The 16,115-nt window shown below is 48.1% G+C and overlaps 1 protein-coding gene across 4 annotated transcripts in view; it reads left to right on the forward strand.

Annotated features, from left to right (window-relative positions):
• The window catches only part of NBEAL1 (neurobeachin like 1), a 243,708-nt gene that overhangs the window by 91,429 nt on the left and 136,164 nt on the right, over positions 1–16,115 (forward strand). For all 4 annotated transcript variants that reach the window (XM_040357247.1, XM_040357248.1, XM_040357245.1 and 1 more), the window contains exon 9: positions 8,880–9,186. In XM_040357247.1, the coding sequence (XP_040213181.1) occupies positions 8,880–9,186 (307 nt within the window). The remainder of the gene's footprint in view (positions 1–8,879; positions 9,187–16,115) is intronic.

Raw genomic sequence — 16,115 nt, forward strand, 5'->3', positions numbered from 1 at the left:
TTTAAGCTTTAGAACCACTTTAACCTACCTAGAACCCCCCTCCTCTTTTATTTCACTGATTCTTGGAGGTTTCTGTGGCACACTGGGTATATTTTTAGTTCCATAATGAAAATATTAAGGCAATAATAAAGAACGTTATCTGTACTTTGTTTTGAAGATATTTTTTTAACTAAAGAGTAGTTGATGCTTGGAACAGACTTCAAACGGGTAATGAGTCAGTCGACAAAAAGTGAATTTATACATACTTGGACACCTTTCACACTGGGACGGTTTGCAGGAGCTATTGCGTTTAAAAATAGCGCCTGCAAACCAAACTTAAACAGCGGCTGCTGTTTCTCCAGTGTGAAAGTCCTGCTAGCCGCATCTTTGGAGCGGTGAAGGAGCCGTGTGTTTACCGTTCCTCCACCGCTCCTTCCTATTGAAAGCAATGGGAAACCGCGGCTATACCATCGGCAATGCGCCTCTGCAGAGGCGCATTCCCGGCGGTATTAACCCCTTTTTGGGCGCTAGCAGGGGGTAAAACTTCACCGCTAGTGGCCGAATAACGCTGTAATCCCGACGGTAAAGCGCCGCCACTGCACCTCCCGCCCCAGTGTGAAAGGAGCCTTAGGACCAACATAGATCTATACTCGGACATACAGCATATACTTACAAAAGACAAAAAAGACAGACTCGTTAAACTACTTTTTTTTTTTTTTTTTTTTTTTTTTTTTAAACTGCCCTCACTTTTCTATGTTTAGATACCTCTTTGCACTTTTTTTACTTTTTTGGCAGGTTTCACTTTTTATGGTTGCAGATCCACTAAAAAAAGTACATAAAAATTGCAAGCACATTCCACCTGTCGCCTTGTTTTTTTTGTGGTAGAGCTACTTTAAATACTAGATAATTATTTATGTGTGTCATCAGGTTACCTCCAGTAGTGATCTAACATTCACAAATCATTCACCAACATTGAATGTTTGGTGAAGGTCAGATTCACTGCTTTATAAATATGCCCCTAGGTGTTCGCTGAATTCCTGTGCTAATCTTTGTATGAATCATGTACTGTTGACAAATCATTATGAAGCGACACTGCTAGAAATTGGGGTTAAAATCCAACTACTACCGTTTTAGGTAAACAGTTCCTTTAGGTGTGTCCTTGAAAGTGTTTTCAATTTCCACAAAAGATGTGCTCTACCTGTTTTGACCTTACATTGTTTGCCTAAAGCGGACATACACTGATTTTTCAATAGCAACACAACAATATAAAGCATAACCCTAACCAAGACTTTTTCTAGATTGGGATGGTGGTGAAGGCTGGTTAGAGGCTCTCTAGGTTTTATTGCTGTCTGTGTCCCTATTGAGTATATTTCATTCCTGTCAGAACGGAAACTGGGACACAAGCAAAACACATGTGAGGGAGAAAGGATAAAAATGTATGGCAATGTTTTTATTGTTGTCTGTGCCTTTCTGTCTCAGTGACACCCGTACTCCTCTTGTATGGGCATCACAGAGACCGGGAGTGGGGGAAAATTTCCCTCTGGTGTCAGAGTCACAAATAACCTGCTAATAATAATAATAAAATAATACATTCTTACTGTTCCCCACTTCCCTCCAAATTGTGTATTAGCCGGAGGGGTTGGTCAGTGGCTGTGACTTTATTTATACTTAAAGGGTTTGTAAAGTCAAAAGATTTTTTTATCCTAATGCATTCTTTGCAGTAAGATAAAGAGCCTGCGTGCAACAGCCCCTTTCAGCCCCACTAACACTTACCTGAGGTCCCTCTCTGTCCAGCGATGTCCACTAGTGTCTAAGCCATCCGAGATACTCCCTCCTGATTGGCTGAGACACAGCCGTGGCGTTGCCATTGGCTGCCGTTGTTGTCAATCAACGTCAGGTAGCCAATCAGGAGAGAGGGGCCCCACAGCAAAACCACTGCAACAGAGCAGGTAAGTATATAGGAGAAAAATAAAGACTTTACAATCACTTTAATGCTTTAGGAAGTTTTGGTACTTGAAGCTAAGAAATCACTTCAAAGATGAGCAGACATTGACACCTACAATATCTACAATTGCAGATTTTGGTCTGTAAAGGGGTTGTTAAGTGTATACATTTAATTGTGTTCTATGATTATAGCATAAACTTTCATTTTAGAACGTCAGCTTTGTAATAGCAATACAAACAGTAGTTGTTAGTAAAAATTCAAAATAAGCATACTTGAAAATTTTCCTTTTATGTTGTGAGTGCAGCGATCTGCAGGCCTTCTATTTCCACCACATCCTAGATTTCCTTTGTGCTTTGCAACTTCTCCTCTGCTGTTAATGCTCAATTTCTAAGGACTATATATCCCATGGTACCTGTAAACAATGATTCCTGTACTGACTCCGCCTCCTGAAACTTCCCCTCTCAGCACCTCTGTAATTTAAAAGGCAGGCAATGTGAAATATGCGTCAGCATTGCCTATTTAAAGAGCCTAGTGAATACGTGTCACAGACTTAAAGGAAGTAAATGTGTTGGGATCTTCTTAAAGTTTACCAGCTTCAAGATCCTTCTTTTTAATAGGAGTAGACTAGAAATATTTTAAATACAGTATGGAAATTAATTTATGATTTTCCATTTTGACCATAGATGCACTTTAATCAATATTAATATCTTGGATATATCTTGTTTAAAGTGATTGTAAAGGCTATTTTTTTCTTTTGGTTGATAAAATAAAAAATAGGGTTTTGTTTAGGATAGGGTAAACATGGTGTTGCACAGAGCGGTCCCTTACAGTAGGTGAACCCGATTTTGTGTCAATCTCGCTCTCTTTCTCAGCGAGATTGAGCACCTACGAGCCCCATCGCGGGAGCCAGCGCCGAGCTGGCTTGCCGCGATGGAGACAGAGCCGTCATAGAAGCGACGGGAGATCCGACTTGGATTCCCGCCAATTCTACACGTGTGCGGCGTTTGTTATGAATCCTGAAGGGGAAGTCCCCGCCGGATTTTAAATAAAAATCCGGCATGGGTCCCCCCTCAGGAGCATACCGGGCCCTTAGGTCTGTTATGGGTTGTAAGGAGAGCCCCCCTACGCCGGAAAAAACGGCGTAGGGGGTCCCCCTACAATCCATACCAGACCCGTATCCAAAGCACGCTACCCGGCCAGCCAGGAAGGGAGTGGGGACGAGCGAGCGCCCCCCCCCCCCCTCCTGAGCCGTACCAGGCTGCATGCCCTCAACATGGGGGGGTTGGGTGCTCTGGGGCAGGGGGGCGCACTGCGGCCCCCCCCACCTCAGAGCACCCTGTCCCCATGTTGATGAGGACAGGGCCCCTTCCCGACAACCCTGGCCGTTGGTTGTCGGGGTATGCGGGCGGGAGGCTTATCGGAATCTGGGAGCCCCCTTTAATAAGGGGGCCCCCAGATACCGGCCCCCCACCCTAAGTGAATGAGTATGGGGTACATCGTACCCCTACCCATTCACCTGCAAGAAAAGTGGTAAAAACACAAATAAACCACACAGTGTATTAAAATATTTTATTTTTCTGCTCCGGAGGCCGCCCCCTGTCTTCTTTATTAGCTCTTTTACCAGGGGGGGCTTCTTCTTTGACGTCTTCGGGTGGGTGGGGGCCGCCGTCTGGTTCTCTTCCACCGCCGGGGGGGGGGTGGCTTTTAAAAAAGCCCCCACCCCCCCGGCGGGTTTCCTCCGGCGTCTTCGGCGGGGCTCTTCTTCTTCCGCTATCCCGACGGGTCTTCTCAACTCTCCGGGGTTCTCCTTCTGTCTTCGCCGCTCTCCGTTGTTGACTCGTCGCACCCCGGTTCTTCGTCTCGCTGTCCGGTGTCTTCTTCCGTGATGTACGTCTTCTCCTTCCGTGCTGTGATGAGTTCTTCTTCCGTGCTGTGACGTCATGTTCTTCACTTCTCTCCTTCTCCCGATGTTGCCACGCCGGTCCTCCTCGCTGAAATGACGGATGCGCGCCTTGCATCGGACCTATATAGGCCTCACAGTCCCATCATGCTCTGTACCTACCCATGTGATACCTACCCACGTGGGTAGGTATCGCTTCTATGACGCGCTTGCTGGAATGTGCTGTCACTATTCCAGTGAGTGTGAGATGTCGGCGAGATCTCGGCACCCTGTCGCCGAGTATCAGCGCGACGCTGTCGTGCTAAAAGCACAATATCACAAACACCTACTGTACCTGCTCTTTTTCAGTCACCCACCTGCGCTATCTACTCCGCTCATGCTTGCCCCCACCCCCATATCAAGCTTAGTCTTATGGTGGCCAAAAAGATGTTATTTCACCATGTATCACAAAATAGAAAAAGAAAAGTGTCCCATGCACTGACCTATTGTATGAAGTAACCAATAATGCAGAGAAGACCACCCTAAAATTTAAAGGGTTTTTGCCATAGCCAAAGGACCAACTGAAAATATACAAAATGCCCAGACGGTGACCCTAAGGGGTAAGGTTACCTCTGGGCGAGAGGCTACTGTAGGCAAAATACGGACTATACTCAATTTATGCAAAAATATTAAATTTAATGAATTATTAATTAGTTACATAACATGATTAAAATCGATCAACTGTAAATACAAATTGAAAATGTGGCAGAGCTATTTGATGAAACAAGAAGCTCCCGCAATAGCGGTTGTGAAGTTATCAGACAAACAAACATAAAACAATAACAGACATATAACAATAAGACTCAGACAGTCCGGACACAAAAAGTATCACTTCTGTGGTGACTCACCGGGGAAATTCCCTTAATAGTTAATTTAATAAAAAAGTTTTAAACATATTTGTATTGGCATGGCCAAATAAATGGTGAGCAAACCACAGAGGTGACACTGCAGGGAGGGGGGAGCAGCTAACTACCCAAGAAAGCCACCTTGTGTGACTGATATTTTCTATGATAGTATATATTCCATAGGTGATGGTCTGTGCAGACTTCAGATGTCAGGGCTGTCTGAGTCTTAGGGTCACCGTCTGGGCATTTTGTATATTTTCAGTATTTCACCATGTACCCTGACTGCACCCAGTCTCTTTTGCCCCAATGCCCCCTCTTCGTCAATGACCTGATTAGTTTCTTTTAATGAATGTAGTTTTATTGTTTTTTTTTGCCATATGGCTTGTGCCAGTAATGCTCAGGCAGTGATGGCGAACCTTGGTACCCCAGATGTTTTGGAACTACATTTCCCATGATGCTCATGCACTCTGCAGTGTAGGTGAGCATCATGGGAAACGTAGTTCCAAAACATCTGGGGTGCCAAGGTTCGCCATCACTGGGCTATAGGCTCTTGCTGAGCTTATGATTTCCCTGTCACCGTGAGTTTAAACAGGGTAAACAAATGTCTTCTTTTGCTAATGCTGGCTGGCACTCTTTCAAATTCAGTTGCCAAACCATTGTGGGAGTTGAATACTTTCTTCTCAGAGCTCTTATCAGTGTTATATGCTGAGTGGGAGGACATGTCTCAAACACAAGGAGAGTTTATTTTTTTAAATATGAAAGCAAGGCTTTATGAATTAGTAAACAAACACAGTTTAATATAAATTGCAAGCTAATTTATATTAAAGAGCTATAAGGCCCCTTTCACACGGATAGAATGGTGCTTTTAGCTAAATTTCAAATAAACCGGCATGGGCTCCCCCTACAGAGGCATACCAGGCCCTTGGGTCTGCTATTGATTTTAAGGGGAACCCCCGTATGCCGAAAAAACGGCGTGGGGTTCCCCCCAAAATCCATACCAGACCCGTATCCGAGCAGCAGCCCGGCCGGTCAGAAAAGAGGGTGGGGCGAGCGAGCGCCCCCCCTTCTTTACCGCGCCAGGCTGCATGCCCTTAACATGGGGGGGTAGGTGCTTTGGGGCAGGGGGGCGCCCTGTGGCCCCTCCACCCCAAAGCACCTGTCCCCATGTTGATGAGGACAGGGCCTCTTCCCGACAACCCTGGCCGTTGGTTGTCAGGGTCTGCGGGAGGGGAGTTATCGAAATATGGGAGCCTCCTTTAATAAGGGGGCCCCCTGATGCCGGCCCCCACCCTAGGTGAATGAGTATGGGGTACCCATTCACTTGGTGAAAAAAAAAATGTAAAAAAACACACTACACAGGGTTTTTAAAGTAATTGATTAGTCAGCTACGGGGCCCCCCTCTCTTCTTTAGCTCTTTTACGAGGGGGGGCCCTGCTTGTTCCATGTCTTCTGCTGGGGTTTCTGGTCTTCACCGCCGTCTGGTTCTCTTCCGCGGGGGGGGGGGGGTGCTTTTTTCTTTAGCTCTTTTACAGCAGCCCCCTTCCGGGCTTCTTCGATGTCTTCTGCGCGCGGGGGGGAGGGGGGGTCCCGGTCTTCACCGCCGTCTGGTTCTCTTCCGCCGTGGGCCCCGTTCTCTTCTTTAGCTCTTTAACGAGGGGGGGTGCCCGGGCTTCTGTCGCCTTCTACCTTCTTCTGCCTTCTTCTGCTCTTCTTCGATGTTGACACGTCGCTTCCTCCCGCTGTAATGCCGTGTGCACGGCTCGCTCCGATTTTATATAGGCCTCTTATGACGTCACAGTCCCATCATGCTCCGGGTGCACCGGAGCATGATGGGACTGACTGTGACGTCATAAGAGGCCTATATAAATGAGTGCGAGCCGCGCACACGTCGTTGCAGCGGGAGGAAGCGACGTTTCAACTTCAAAGAAGAGAAAAAGGCAGAAGGCGACAGAAGCCCGGGCACCCCCTTCCTCGTAGAAGAGCTAAAGAAGAGAGAGCGGGGCCCCCGGCGGAAGAGAACCAGATGGCGGTGAAGACAGGGACCCCCCCCCCCCCCCCCCGAAGATGTTGAAGAAGCTCGGGAGGGGGCCGCTATAAAAGAGCTAAAGAAGAAAGCGTGTCCGGCGGAAGAAAACCCAAGGGCCTGGTATGCTCCTGGAGGGGGAATCCATGCCGTTTTTTTTTATTTGAAATTTGGCGTGGAGTTCTCCCCCAAGATTCATACCAAACACAGTGCTTGGTATTGGCAGGGATCCAAGTCTGATCCCCGTTCAATATCGTGCCGTGGCTAAACGCAACCGCAGCTAAAAGCACTGTACAAATGCAGCTAATCGCTGTGCCTGGAGTCTTGAATTCCAGCAAAACATAAACATGCTTTTAGCTGCGGCAAAACAGCCGTCCGTGTGAAAGGGGCCTAAAGGGAAGTTTATAATATTTGGTTGCTTGTTTGTCTGTAAACGTTTCTAAAGCTCGCTGTCAGCTGACGACACAGAGCCGCTCCAGACTCTAGAAGGATCCTGACCATATTGTCAGGATCCACCCAGCTGCCTTATTGACACCAGGCTCTGTCTCTTATTGCACAGCTCAGAACCGAAGCCAGCTGTACAGGTCCCACCTTCCAGCCTGCTGCTTCAGTGATCGCTAAAGGGGCCGAGTGGAGAGCGGTGACTGACCCCCCCCCCCCCCCCGTTCACATTGGTGTGATTTGACAGGTCAAATCGGCGCCTATTGCCGGCAAAAGGGGCGTCCCAATCGGTGCATCGCCGCACCGATTTCCAAAACTAGTTCCTGCACTAATTTTAGCGACTTTGTCTTTCAAGTGGCCCCCAAAGTCAAGCTGAAATGCAGCTTTGAAATTGTGGAAGTTCAGAAGAACGAGGGCTGACAGTCACTTCTATTCACTTCAAGAAGACCAAAAACTGAGCAATCAGCAGTCATGTGATCGCTTAGTTCTTGGTCTTTGAGCAGGCAGGGGACAGCTACAGCCTTACACCCATGGTGTAGCATAGAGGTGGGAATGTTTTTTTTAAATTAACCCCGTACATCCCCTTTTAAAGATACTTTATGTGAGTTTTAGATTTTACATTTTTTCTTGCACCATATTTTAATAAATGCGTTACATATACATATTTGAAGGTTCTCTGTTTGTTGGAGTATTAATATATCAAAAAAAGAAACCTGTATCCTTGACAACTGCTAAGAGTTTCTATGGATTGTAGTGTGGTCAGTTAATCATTAGGAGTGTAAGAAAAAACATAGACATGTTAAGGGACAAGTAAATTGGGAAAAAGTAGAAAAGTCCCATCATTATAATGTACTGCTAAGTAAGAAGCACAGACTAATCATTAAACACAGGAAAACCCGAATGGTTGTTGTAGGCATTACCGTATATACTCGAGTATAAGCCGGGTTTTTCAGCAAATTTTTTTGTGCTGAAAATGCCCCCTCGGCTTATACTCGAGTCACCTTTTTGCGCCTGATCTCCTGGACTTTGGGGACCCGGTACCGGCCGGCCGTAGGTCCCCTGGACTCCAAATTTGTTGTCCGGGGGACCTACAGCCGGGGAGCACTGATTTTTCAAAATCGGGCACCCCTTCCATAGACTCCCATGTTAAACAGTAATTTCTCTAGTGATTTTGGGGACCCGGTACCGGCCGGTCATAGGTCCCCTGGACCCCAAACTTGGCACACATGTAGCCCCACTCTTCCTCTTTAACTGTGCAAAGTTTGTTGTCCAGGGGACTTACGGCCGGAGAGGACCAATTTTTCAAACCCGGGCACCCCTTCTATAGACTCCCATGTTAAACGTCTAGTCATGGGCACAGTGAGGCATGCACATGGATACAGTGAGGCAAGGTGAGGCACAGTGAGGCATGGACACAGTGAGGCATGGGCACCGTGAGGCATGCACATGGACACAGTGAGGCAAAGTGAGGCATGCAGATTTACACCCTAGGCTTATACTCGAGTCAATACGTTTCCCCAATTTTTTGTGGTAAAATTAGGTGCCTCGGCTATTATTCAGGTCGGCTTATACTCGAGTATATACGATACTTAGTATGTATAGTGAGAGCTTTATGTCTTGTGTAAAATAAGTAGCAAATTGACTTTCACTAAATGCCACATATAAATTCTAATTTATCAGAATATCTGATTCATTTTGTTCCTCTAGAGAAACGCCCTTCAAGTCATTTCTCCTGCCACAATGGAAGTTCTGATGCGTGTATTAGCAGATTGTGACACATGGGATGAGCGGGACCCGGATGAAGTGAGTCGTAAAGCAGAGCTAACCCTTAAGTGCCTGACAGAAGTTGTACACATCCTACTAGTGAGCAGCTCTGACCAGAGACAAGTGGAAATCGGGACCATCTTGGAGAACTACTTCAAGCTGCTTAATTCTGATCATTCAGCCTTACCAGGACTGAGAAGGTCCAGACAATGGGAGAGCAGGTTCATCACACTACAGATAAAGATGCTAAGTAAGCTTGCTCACCAGGTTTATTTTATTTTCTCAAGACAATGGTTTGCTATAAGTTTTATGAATTTAATTAAATTGGCATAAGAACAAATATGGGTTCCCTAAAAATTACATAGTATATAACTAGGCTGCACATACAGTATATTGTAATAGAACCTATGCTTCATATTAGGTGCAAAGATTTTCTCTGCCTTCTACAGAGTACCCTAGCCAGGATAAACGTTTGGTTCATTGGAATCTGACGTGTTTAAAAATATTGGGCCAGATTCACATAGAATCCGGCTGCGCTGCGGCGGCGTAACGTATTCCATTTACGTTACACCGCCGCATGTTTACACCGTAAGTGCTTGATTCACAAAGCACTTACCTGTAAACTTGCGGCGGCGTAGCGTAAATCCGCACGGCGCAAGCCCGCCTAATTCAAATGGGGCGGGCACCATTTAAATTAGGCGCGTTCCCACGCCGAATGTACTGCGCATGCTCCGTCCCTAAAATTACCCGACGTGCATTGCGCTAAATGACGTCGCAAGGACGTCATTGGTTTCGACATTAACGTAAATGGCGTCCAGCGCCATTCACGGATGACTTGCGCAAACGACGTGAATTTTCAAATTTCGACGCGGGAACGACGGCCATACTTAACATTGGCTAGACCACCTAGAGGGCAGCCTTAGTTTTACGCCGCGTATCTCGACTGAAACAATGTAAATTTAGAGCGACGGGCAAAGCGTACGTTCGTGAATCGGCGTAACTAGTCATTTGCATATTCTACGCCGACCGCAATGGAATCGCCACCTAGCGGCCGGCCTAGAATTGCAGCCAAAGATCCAACGGTGTAAGTCAATTACACCTGTTGGATCATTGTGAGAACTATGTGTAACTGATTCTATGAATCAGGCGCATAGTTACGACGGGCGGATCTCAGAGATACGACGGCGTATCAGGAGATACGCCGTCGTATCTCTTTTGTGAATCTAGCCCATTGTTATTAATCTTAAAACTTGCATTAATAGTCCAGTCAGGATGAATGTTACATTAGTATTAAAGTCTTTTTTTTTTTAAACTTGTACCTACAGGTAAGCCTATAATAAGACCCCTTTCACACTGGGGCGTTTTTCAGGCGCTTAAGCATTAAATAAGCGCCTGTAAAGTGCCTGAAAGAAGCTGCATCTGCAATGCCAATGTTAAAGCCCAAGTGCTTTCACACTAAAGCGCCTGAAAAACGCCCCAGTGTGAAAGGGGTCTTGGAATTAAAAAAAAAAAGCGCCTGAAAAAAGCTGCATCTGCAATCCCAATGTGAAAGCCTGAGTGCTTTCACACTGAAAGCGTAAAAAAAATAAAAGTCCTGCAAACAGCTTCTTTGCAGCGCTTTAGGAGCGTTGAATACGCTGCTCCTAAAGCCCCCTTCCCATTGAGGGAGCTTTTTTTAACACCAAAGCGCCTGAAAAATGCCCCAGTGTGAAAGGGGTCTTGGCGGCACTTTACCAGCGTTTTTCGGGCGCTGGCAGTGTGAAAGGGCTCTGAAAGCACTCAGGCTTTCACATTGGGATTGCAGATGAGGCTTCTTTCAGGCTTTTTTTTTCCGCCAAAGCGCCTGAAAAACGCCCGAGTGTGAAAGGGGTCTAAAGCTCACCTGTAAGTACAGTAAATATCTCCTAAACTTGCACTGTTTAGGAGATATTCACACTGCATGCAATCTGTGACATCCCCGGCGCATGCGCTGTGAAGGGACTGCATACCAGCACTGTCCCCAGAGGGAGGGCTTCATTCTAAGGTAAGCATTTCAAAATGTGCTAGTATGTAGCACTTGCTAGCACATTATGACATTAATGTACAGAGAAGATTATTATTATTTTTTTTTTTTAAAGGCTGCGGTTTACTATCGATTTAAAACAGATTTTTACTATTGTTGCACACAGAAAATATTTTTTAAATTTTTTTTTTTTTTATTGATGTTGAAACAAAGCTTTGCTTGTATACTTGACTGGGGACCAGGAGCCTGGCCTAGATTTATGTTGTTCATTAAAAAAATAGTAACAGAATAAAATTACAGGTACAACTTTACCCTGAAAAGATCCTGAGACCATCCTCCTTAGCAATGAGCTAGTACTTCTATAGTAGCGTCTTTCAACACAGAGGAACCCTCTAAATCAGGGGTCTCAAACTCAAATTACCTGAGGGCCACAAGTCAAGTTTCCATATCCCATGGGGGGCCGCATGCAAACTTTCAAACTTCAAAAACAGTACTGGTGTCAGCGAACGCATTATTAACCCTGACCACTACACTGCACACTGACCACTACACTACACACTGACCACTCACCATCAGGGTACAGCACATCGGGGCACAGGGCACAGCACACATGAGTGCACAGCGCACAACAGGGTACAAAGCCCAGCACATCAGGGTACAAAGCCCAGCCCAGCACATCAGGGTACAGGGCACATCAGAGCACAAAACATAGGGGTACAGCACAACAGGCCACATCAGGATGCATGGCACATCAGGGCAGGGCATATCAGGACAGGGCACATGGCACAGTGCAGGACATGGCACATCAGGGCACAGCACATCAGGACTGGGCACATGGCACATCAGGGTACAGGGCACATGAAACAGCACATCAGGGTACAAAGCCCAGCCAATCAGGGTACATGGGGCACATCACGGTACATGGGGCACATGCCACAGGGTACATGGGGCACAATCAGAGCACATCAGGGCACATGGGGCATATCAGGGCACATGGGGCACATACGAGCACACCAGGGCACATGGGGCACATGAGAGCATATCAGGGCACAATCAGGGAAAATGGGGCACATGAGAGCACATCAGGGCACAGCACATCAGGACATGGCACATCAGGGTACAGGACATGGCACATCAGGGCACATCAGGACAGGGCACATGGCACATGAAACAGCACATCAGGGTACAAAGCCCAGCACATCAGGGTACCCCATGTACCCTGATGTGCTGGGCTTTGTACCCTGATGTGCTGTTTCATGTGCCCTGTACCCTGATGTGCCATGTGCCCTGATGTGCTGGGCTTTGTACCCTGATGTGCTGTTTCATGTGCCCTGTACCCTGATGGGCCATATGCCCTGTCCTGATGTGCCATGTCCTGTACCCTGATGTGCCCTGTCCTGATGTGCTGTGCCCCATGTTCCCTGGTGTGCCCCATGTTCCTTGGTGTGCCCCATGTTCCCTGATTGTGCCCTGATGTGCTCTCATGTGCCCCATGGCACAGGGTACATGGGCCACATCAGGGCACAATAAGAGCACATGGGGCATATCAGGGCACATACGAGCACAATCAGGGCACATGGGGCACATCAGGGCACAATCAGGGAACATGGGGCACATGAGAGCACATCAGGGCACATGGGGCACAGCACATCGGGACAGGGCACATGGCACATCAGGGTACAGGGCACAGGGTACCCTGATGTACAGAGCCCAGCACATCAGGGTACATGAGGCACATCAGGGCACATCAGGGCACATGAGAGGACATCAGGGCACATGAGAGCACATCAGGGCACAGGTCAGCATTTACTTGTTGTTTTCTTCAAAGGCAGAGTAGCGCAGGAAGCGTCTGTCATAAGTTCACTTGTCTCTCATGTCACGCTGCTACTCCCCGGCAGCCCCCCCCCCTCTTCTCGTCCATCTCAGATAATGTCACAAGCAAATGGGGATGGACGAGAAGAGAGGAGGGGCCGCCGGGGAGTAGCAGTGTGACATGAGAGACAAGTGAACTTATGACAGACGCTTCCTGTGCTACTCTTCATGCACCTCGATCTACACTTCCGCGGCACCCGCCCTTCCTGCGGGCCATTTAAAACCGGTCCGCGGGCCGCAATTGGCCCGTGGGCCGGTACTTTGAGACCCCTGCTCTAAATAATGTTCCGGTCTCAGGGAACCCCTGCTAAAATGGCGATATCTACAACGCATGATACATTAATGTGATGGCCATTGGGAAGAATATTCCTTACACTTGTGGTCATTGGGAAGAATAACCCCCTTACAGATAGCTAAAAAGATCAATAGTGTCAGTGGGTACTTATCTGAGAGGCAGAAATTGCTCAAGGAACCCTCTAACCCTGCTATAAACCCTGGTTGAGAAACCCTGCTGTAATCATTGAAGGATGCTGCCTCCATCAGGAAGAGTGAGCCTGTAAATGTGATCGGGCAGCTGTAGAACTGCCTGGATCACTTTTTTTTATTTTATTAAACAATTTACATTTAGAATATACCGTATTTATCTGCGTATACCGCGCACTTTTTTGCCCTTAAAATAGTGGGTGCGCGATATACGCCGATACCCGCTTCCCGCACCGTGTTTGAACCACTGCGCCAACATATACCGAGCACAGTACACTCGGGTATACTCGGGCAGGCTCACGTCCTGTGCATCCTGTACGTCCTTTACGCGAGAGGAGCCAAGCCTGCCCGACTATACCCGAGTGTACTGCGCTCGGTATATGTCGGCGGAGTGGTTCAAACACAGTGCGGGGATTCGACTCGGAGACAGCACGGGAGGACTCCACGATGGCCGCAGAATGACGCCGTACCGGGCAAGGCCGCCGATGGACGCCCTTGCAAGACACCAAAACTTGAAGTATAAAACATTTTTTTTCCAGGAATTTCAGGGCCACATTAGGGGTGCGCGCTATACGCCGGAGCGCGTAATAGGGAGATAAATACGGTAGTTCTGCAAGTTACAAGGCAATACTGGAGAAATGCATAAAACAAAGAAATTTGGCTTATACACATATAGGCACAGTAGATCAAAAAACTTTTTCATATCGAACTCGGTTATTATAAATGAACCTATGCAGTATCAATGTTAACATGCACTTCGTTGTATTGCATTTCATCAAGTAAAAACTAACCTCCCCCTCCCCCCTCCCCCTCCCCACCCTACATCCTCCCCAACTGATGCGGGTATGTGCCCAAAACCCCCCAAAAAAAGGGTAACAACCGGTAGCAGGTAAAACCAAAATGTCCTGCTGTTACCTGAAAGATCTGCAGTGATCGGTCCACATGAAACATGTGGAAAATACAAGGCCTGCAAATGAAGAACAGGCTTTTCCTGTACTGTGAACCAGAAGCACAGTGTGGGGTCGATATTAGCCAAAGTTCTGCAATCACATAATAGAGGGATGCATGCTCCGGTTGCAGGGGGGGGGGCGAGAATTCGCTGTGTTGGGCATGTGTAGTGTAGGACTGATTGTGCTCCGCAATTACAGTCTCCAGGGTAGTTACATGGATCAACCAGTCAATAGGGGCCCTGAGTATGGGAGACCCCCTCTGCAGGTTACAATTGAAGGAGGAGTAAAGCAGGGGAAGGCAAAAGGGGGGGTCCCAGGAGGTCCCAGAGGTAAGGAGCAATAGGACATGTGCCACGGGTAGTAAGAAGGAGATAACAAAAGGGGGTAACATACCAGGATTCGGTGCATTTGCAGACACCCGTGGTAGCGTGTAATGCGCGGGTGATGGTGACAATCAATAGTGCCGATGAACATGCTTGGTCAGGTCACTCGACCGTCTGTTTGGAGGGCCCCAGACGCTCCAACCAGGCAAGGGCTTCCCCAGGATCCTCAAAGAAGAACACACGGCCGTCCCTTTCGACTCTAAGACGAGCTGGAAACAGCATAGAGTATTTGAGATGTTGTATCCGGAGCCTCCTCTTCGCCTCCATGAAGCTCTGGCGGCGGCACTGCACCGCGGCAGAAAAATCGGGGAAGATAGCGAGGTCTGGCAGGCATACGATGGGCCCTCTCCACTACCAGGGTGGGGGAGAAGGCCTCGCAGCCATAGGTGCCAACAAGAAGTTTCTCCAAGAAGGTGATAGGACCCTTGCCCACAGATCCCTCTGGGAGCCCGATGAAACAGAGATTGCACCTCCGGAGCCTATTTTCCATGTCATCTTGCTTAGAATCTGATTGATTTGAAGTTGCATTTGATCCGAGCTGTCCTGGAGCGACGCAACGGCATCCTCCACCTCACGCTCACAAAGTTTTTGGAAGTCTTGTCGCATGAGTGAAAGGTCCACCTTGACCTCCTCTATTTGTGCTGTCAGGGACGTCCGACAGTATGTGATTGCCTCGAGCACTTTAGCTGTGTCGCCTTCTGGAGCGGCCTGCTCGGCGCATGCGGCCCCACCATCTCTCCCGGCACTCTCCTCTTCCTGGCGGTGATACTGGTCCAGTTTCGCCAGGGTGGCCTTTGGCGTTTTTGGCGGAGTCATGGCAGGTGTCTGCTGTGATCCCTCCCCCTCTAAAGCTGACAGGTCCGACTATTCTGAAGGGTGAAGTGCTGTAGGGCAGGTAGGCTGGGAAGAACCACTAGTCGGCTGGCCGTGTGAAACATGATGGCCGCCGACTCCCAGAACTCCCCCAAACGCGGCGGCCGCGGGGTCAGGGGCTGATGGGTCCTCCTCTGAAGGTATGCAGGGTCCTCAGGGGGTCTCGGTGAGTCCTTGTGGGTGTTACTTGGGGGCAGGAGGGCGGGGAAGCAGCACAGGCAGCAGGCCGGGTGAAGCAAGATGGCCGAAGCCGCGGCCTCTCCTAAATACGGCGGTCGTGCGGTCAGAGGCCGATGGATCCTCTTCTGCGGATGTGCAGGGTACACAGGGGGTCCCGGTGGGTCCCTTCAGAGTGATGTCTGGAAGCAGGAGGAACGGGAAGCCGTTAAAAACACCTGTGTTGCGGTGCTTCCAAATGGATTTTCAGGCGCTTTGGAATCGCTTCCCATTTATTTCAAAGGGCAGGGAAAAATTCTGCTTGCAGAACTTTTCCTAACATCCCACAAGCGCACCGCCCCAGTGTAAAAAGACACATTGAAATGAATCGGAAGCGGTTTTCAGGCATTATTTAGAGGCTATTTCTAGCACTAAAACGCCTGAAAATTGCCTCAGTGTG

Source organism: Rana temporaria, chromosome 6 (assembly GCF_905171775.1).
Source record: "Rana temporaria chromosome 6, aRanTem1.1, whole genome shotgun sequence".
Classification (NCBI taxonomy): domain Eukaryota; kingdom Metazoa; phylum Chordata; class Amphibia; order Anura; family Ranidae; genus Rana; species Rana temporaria.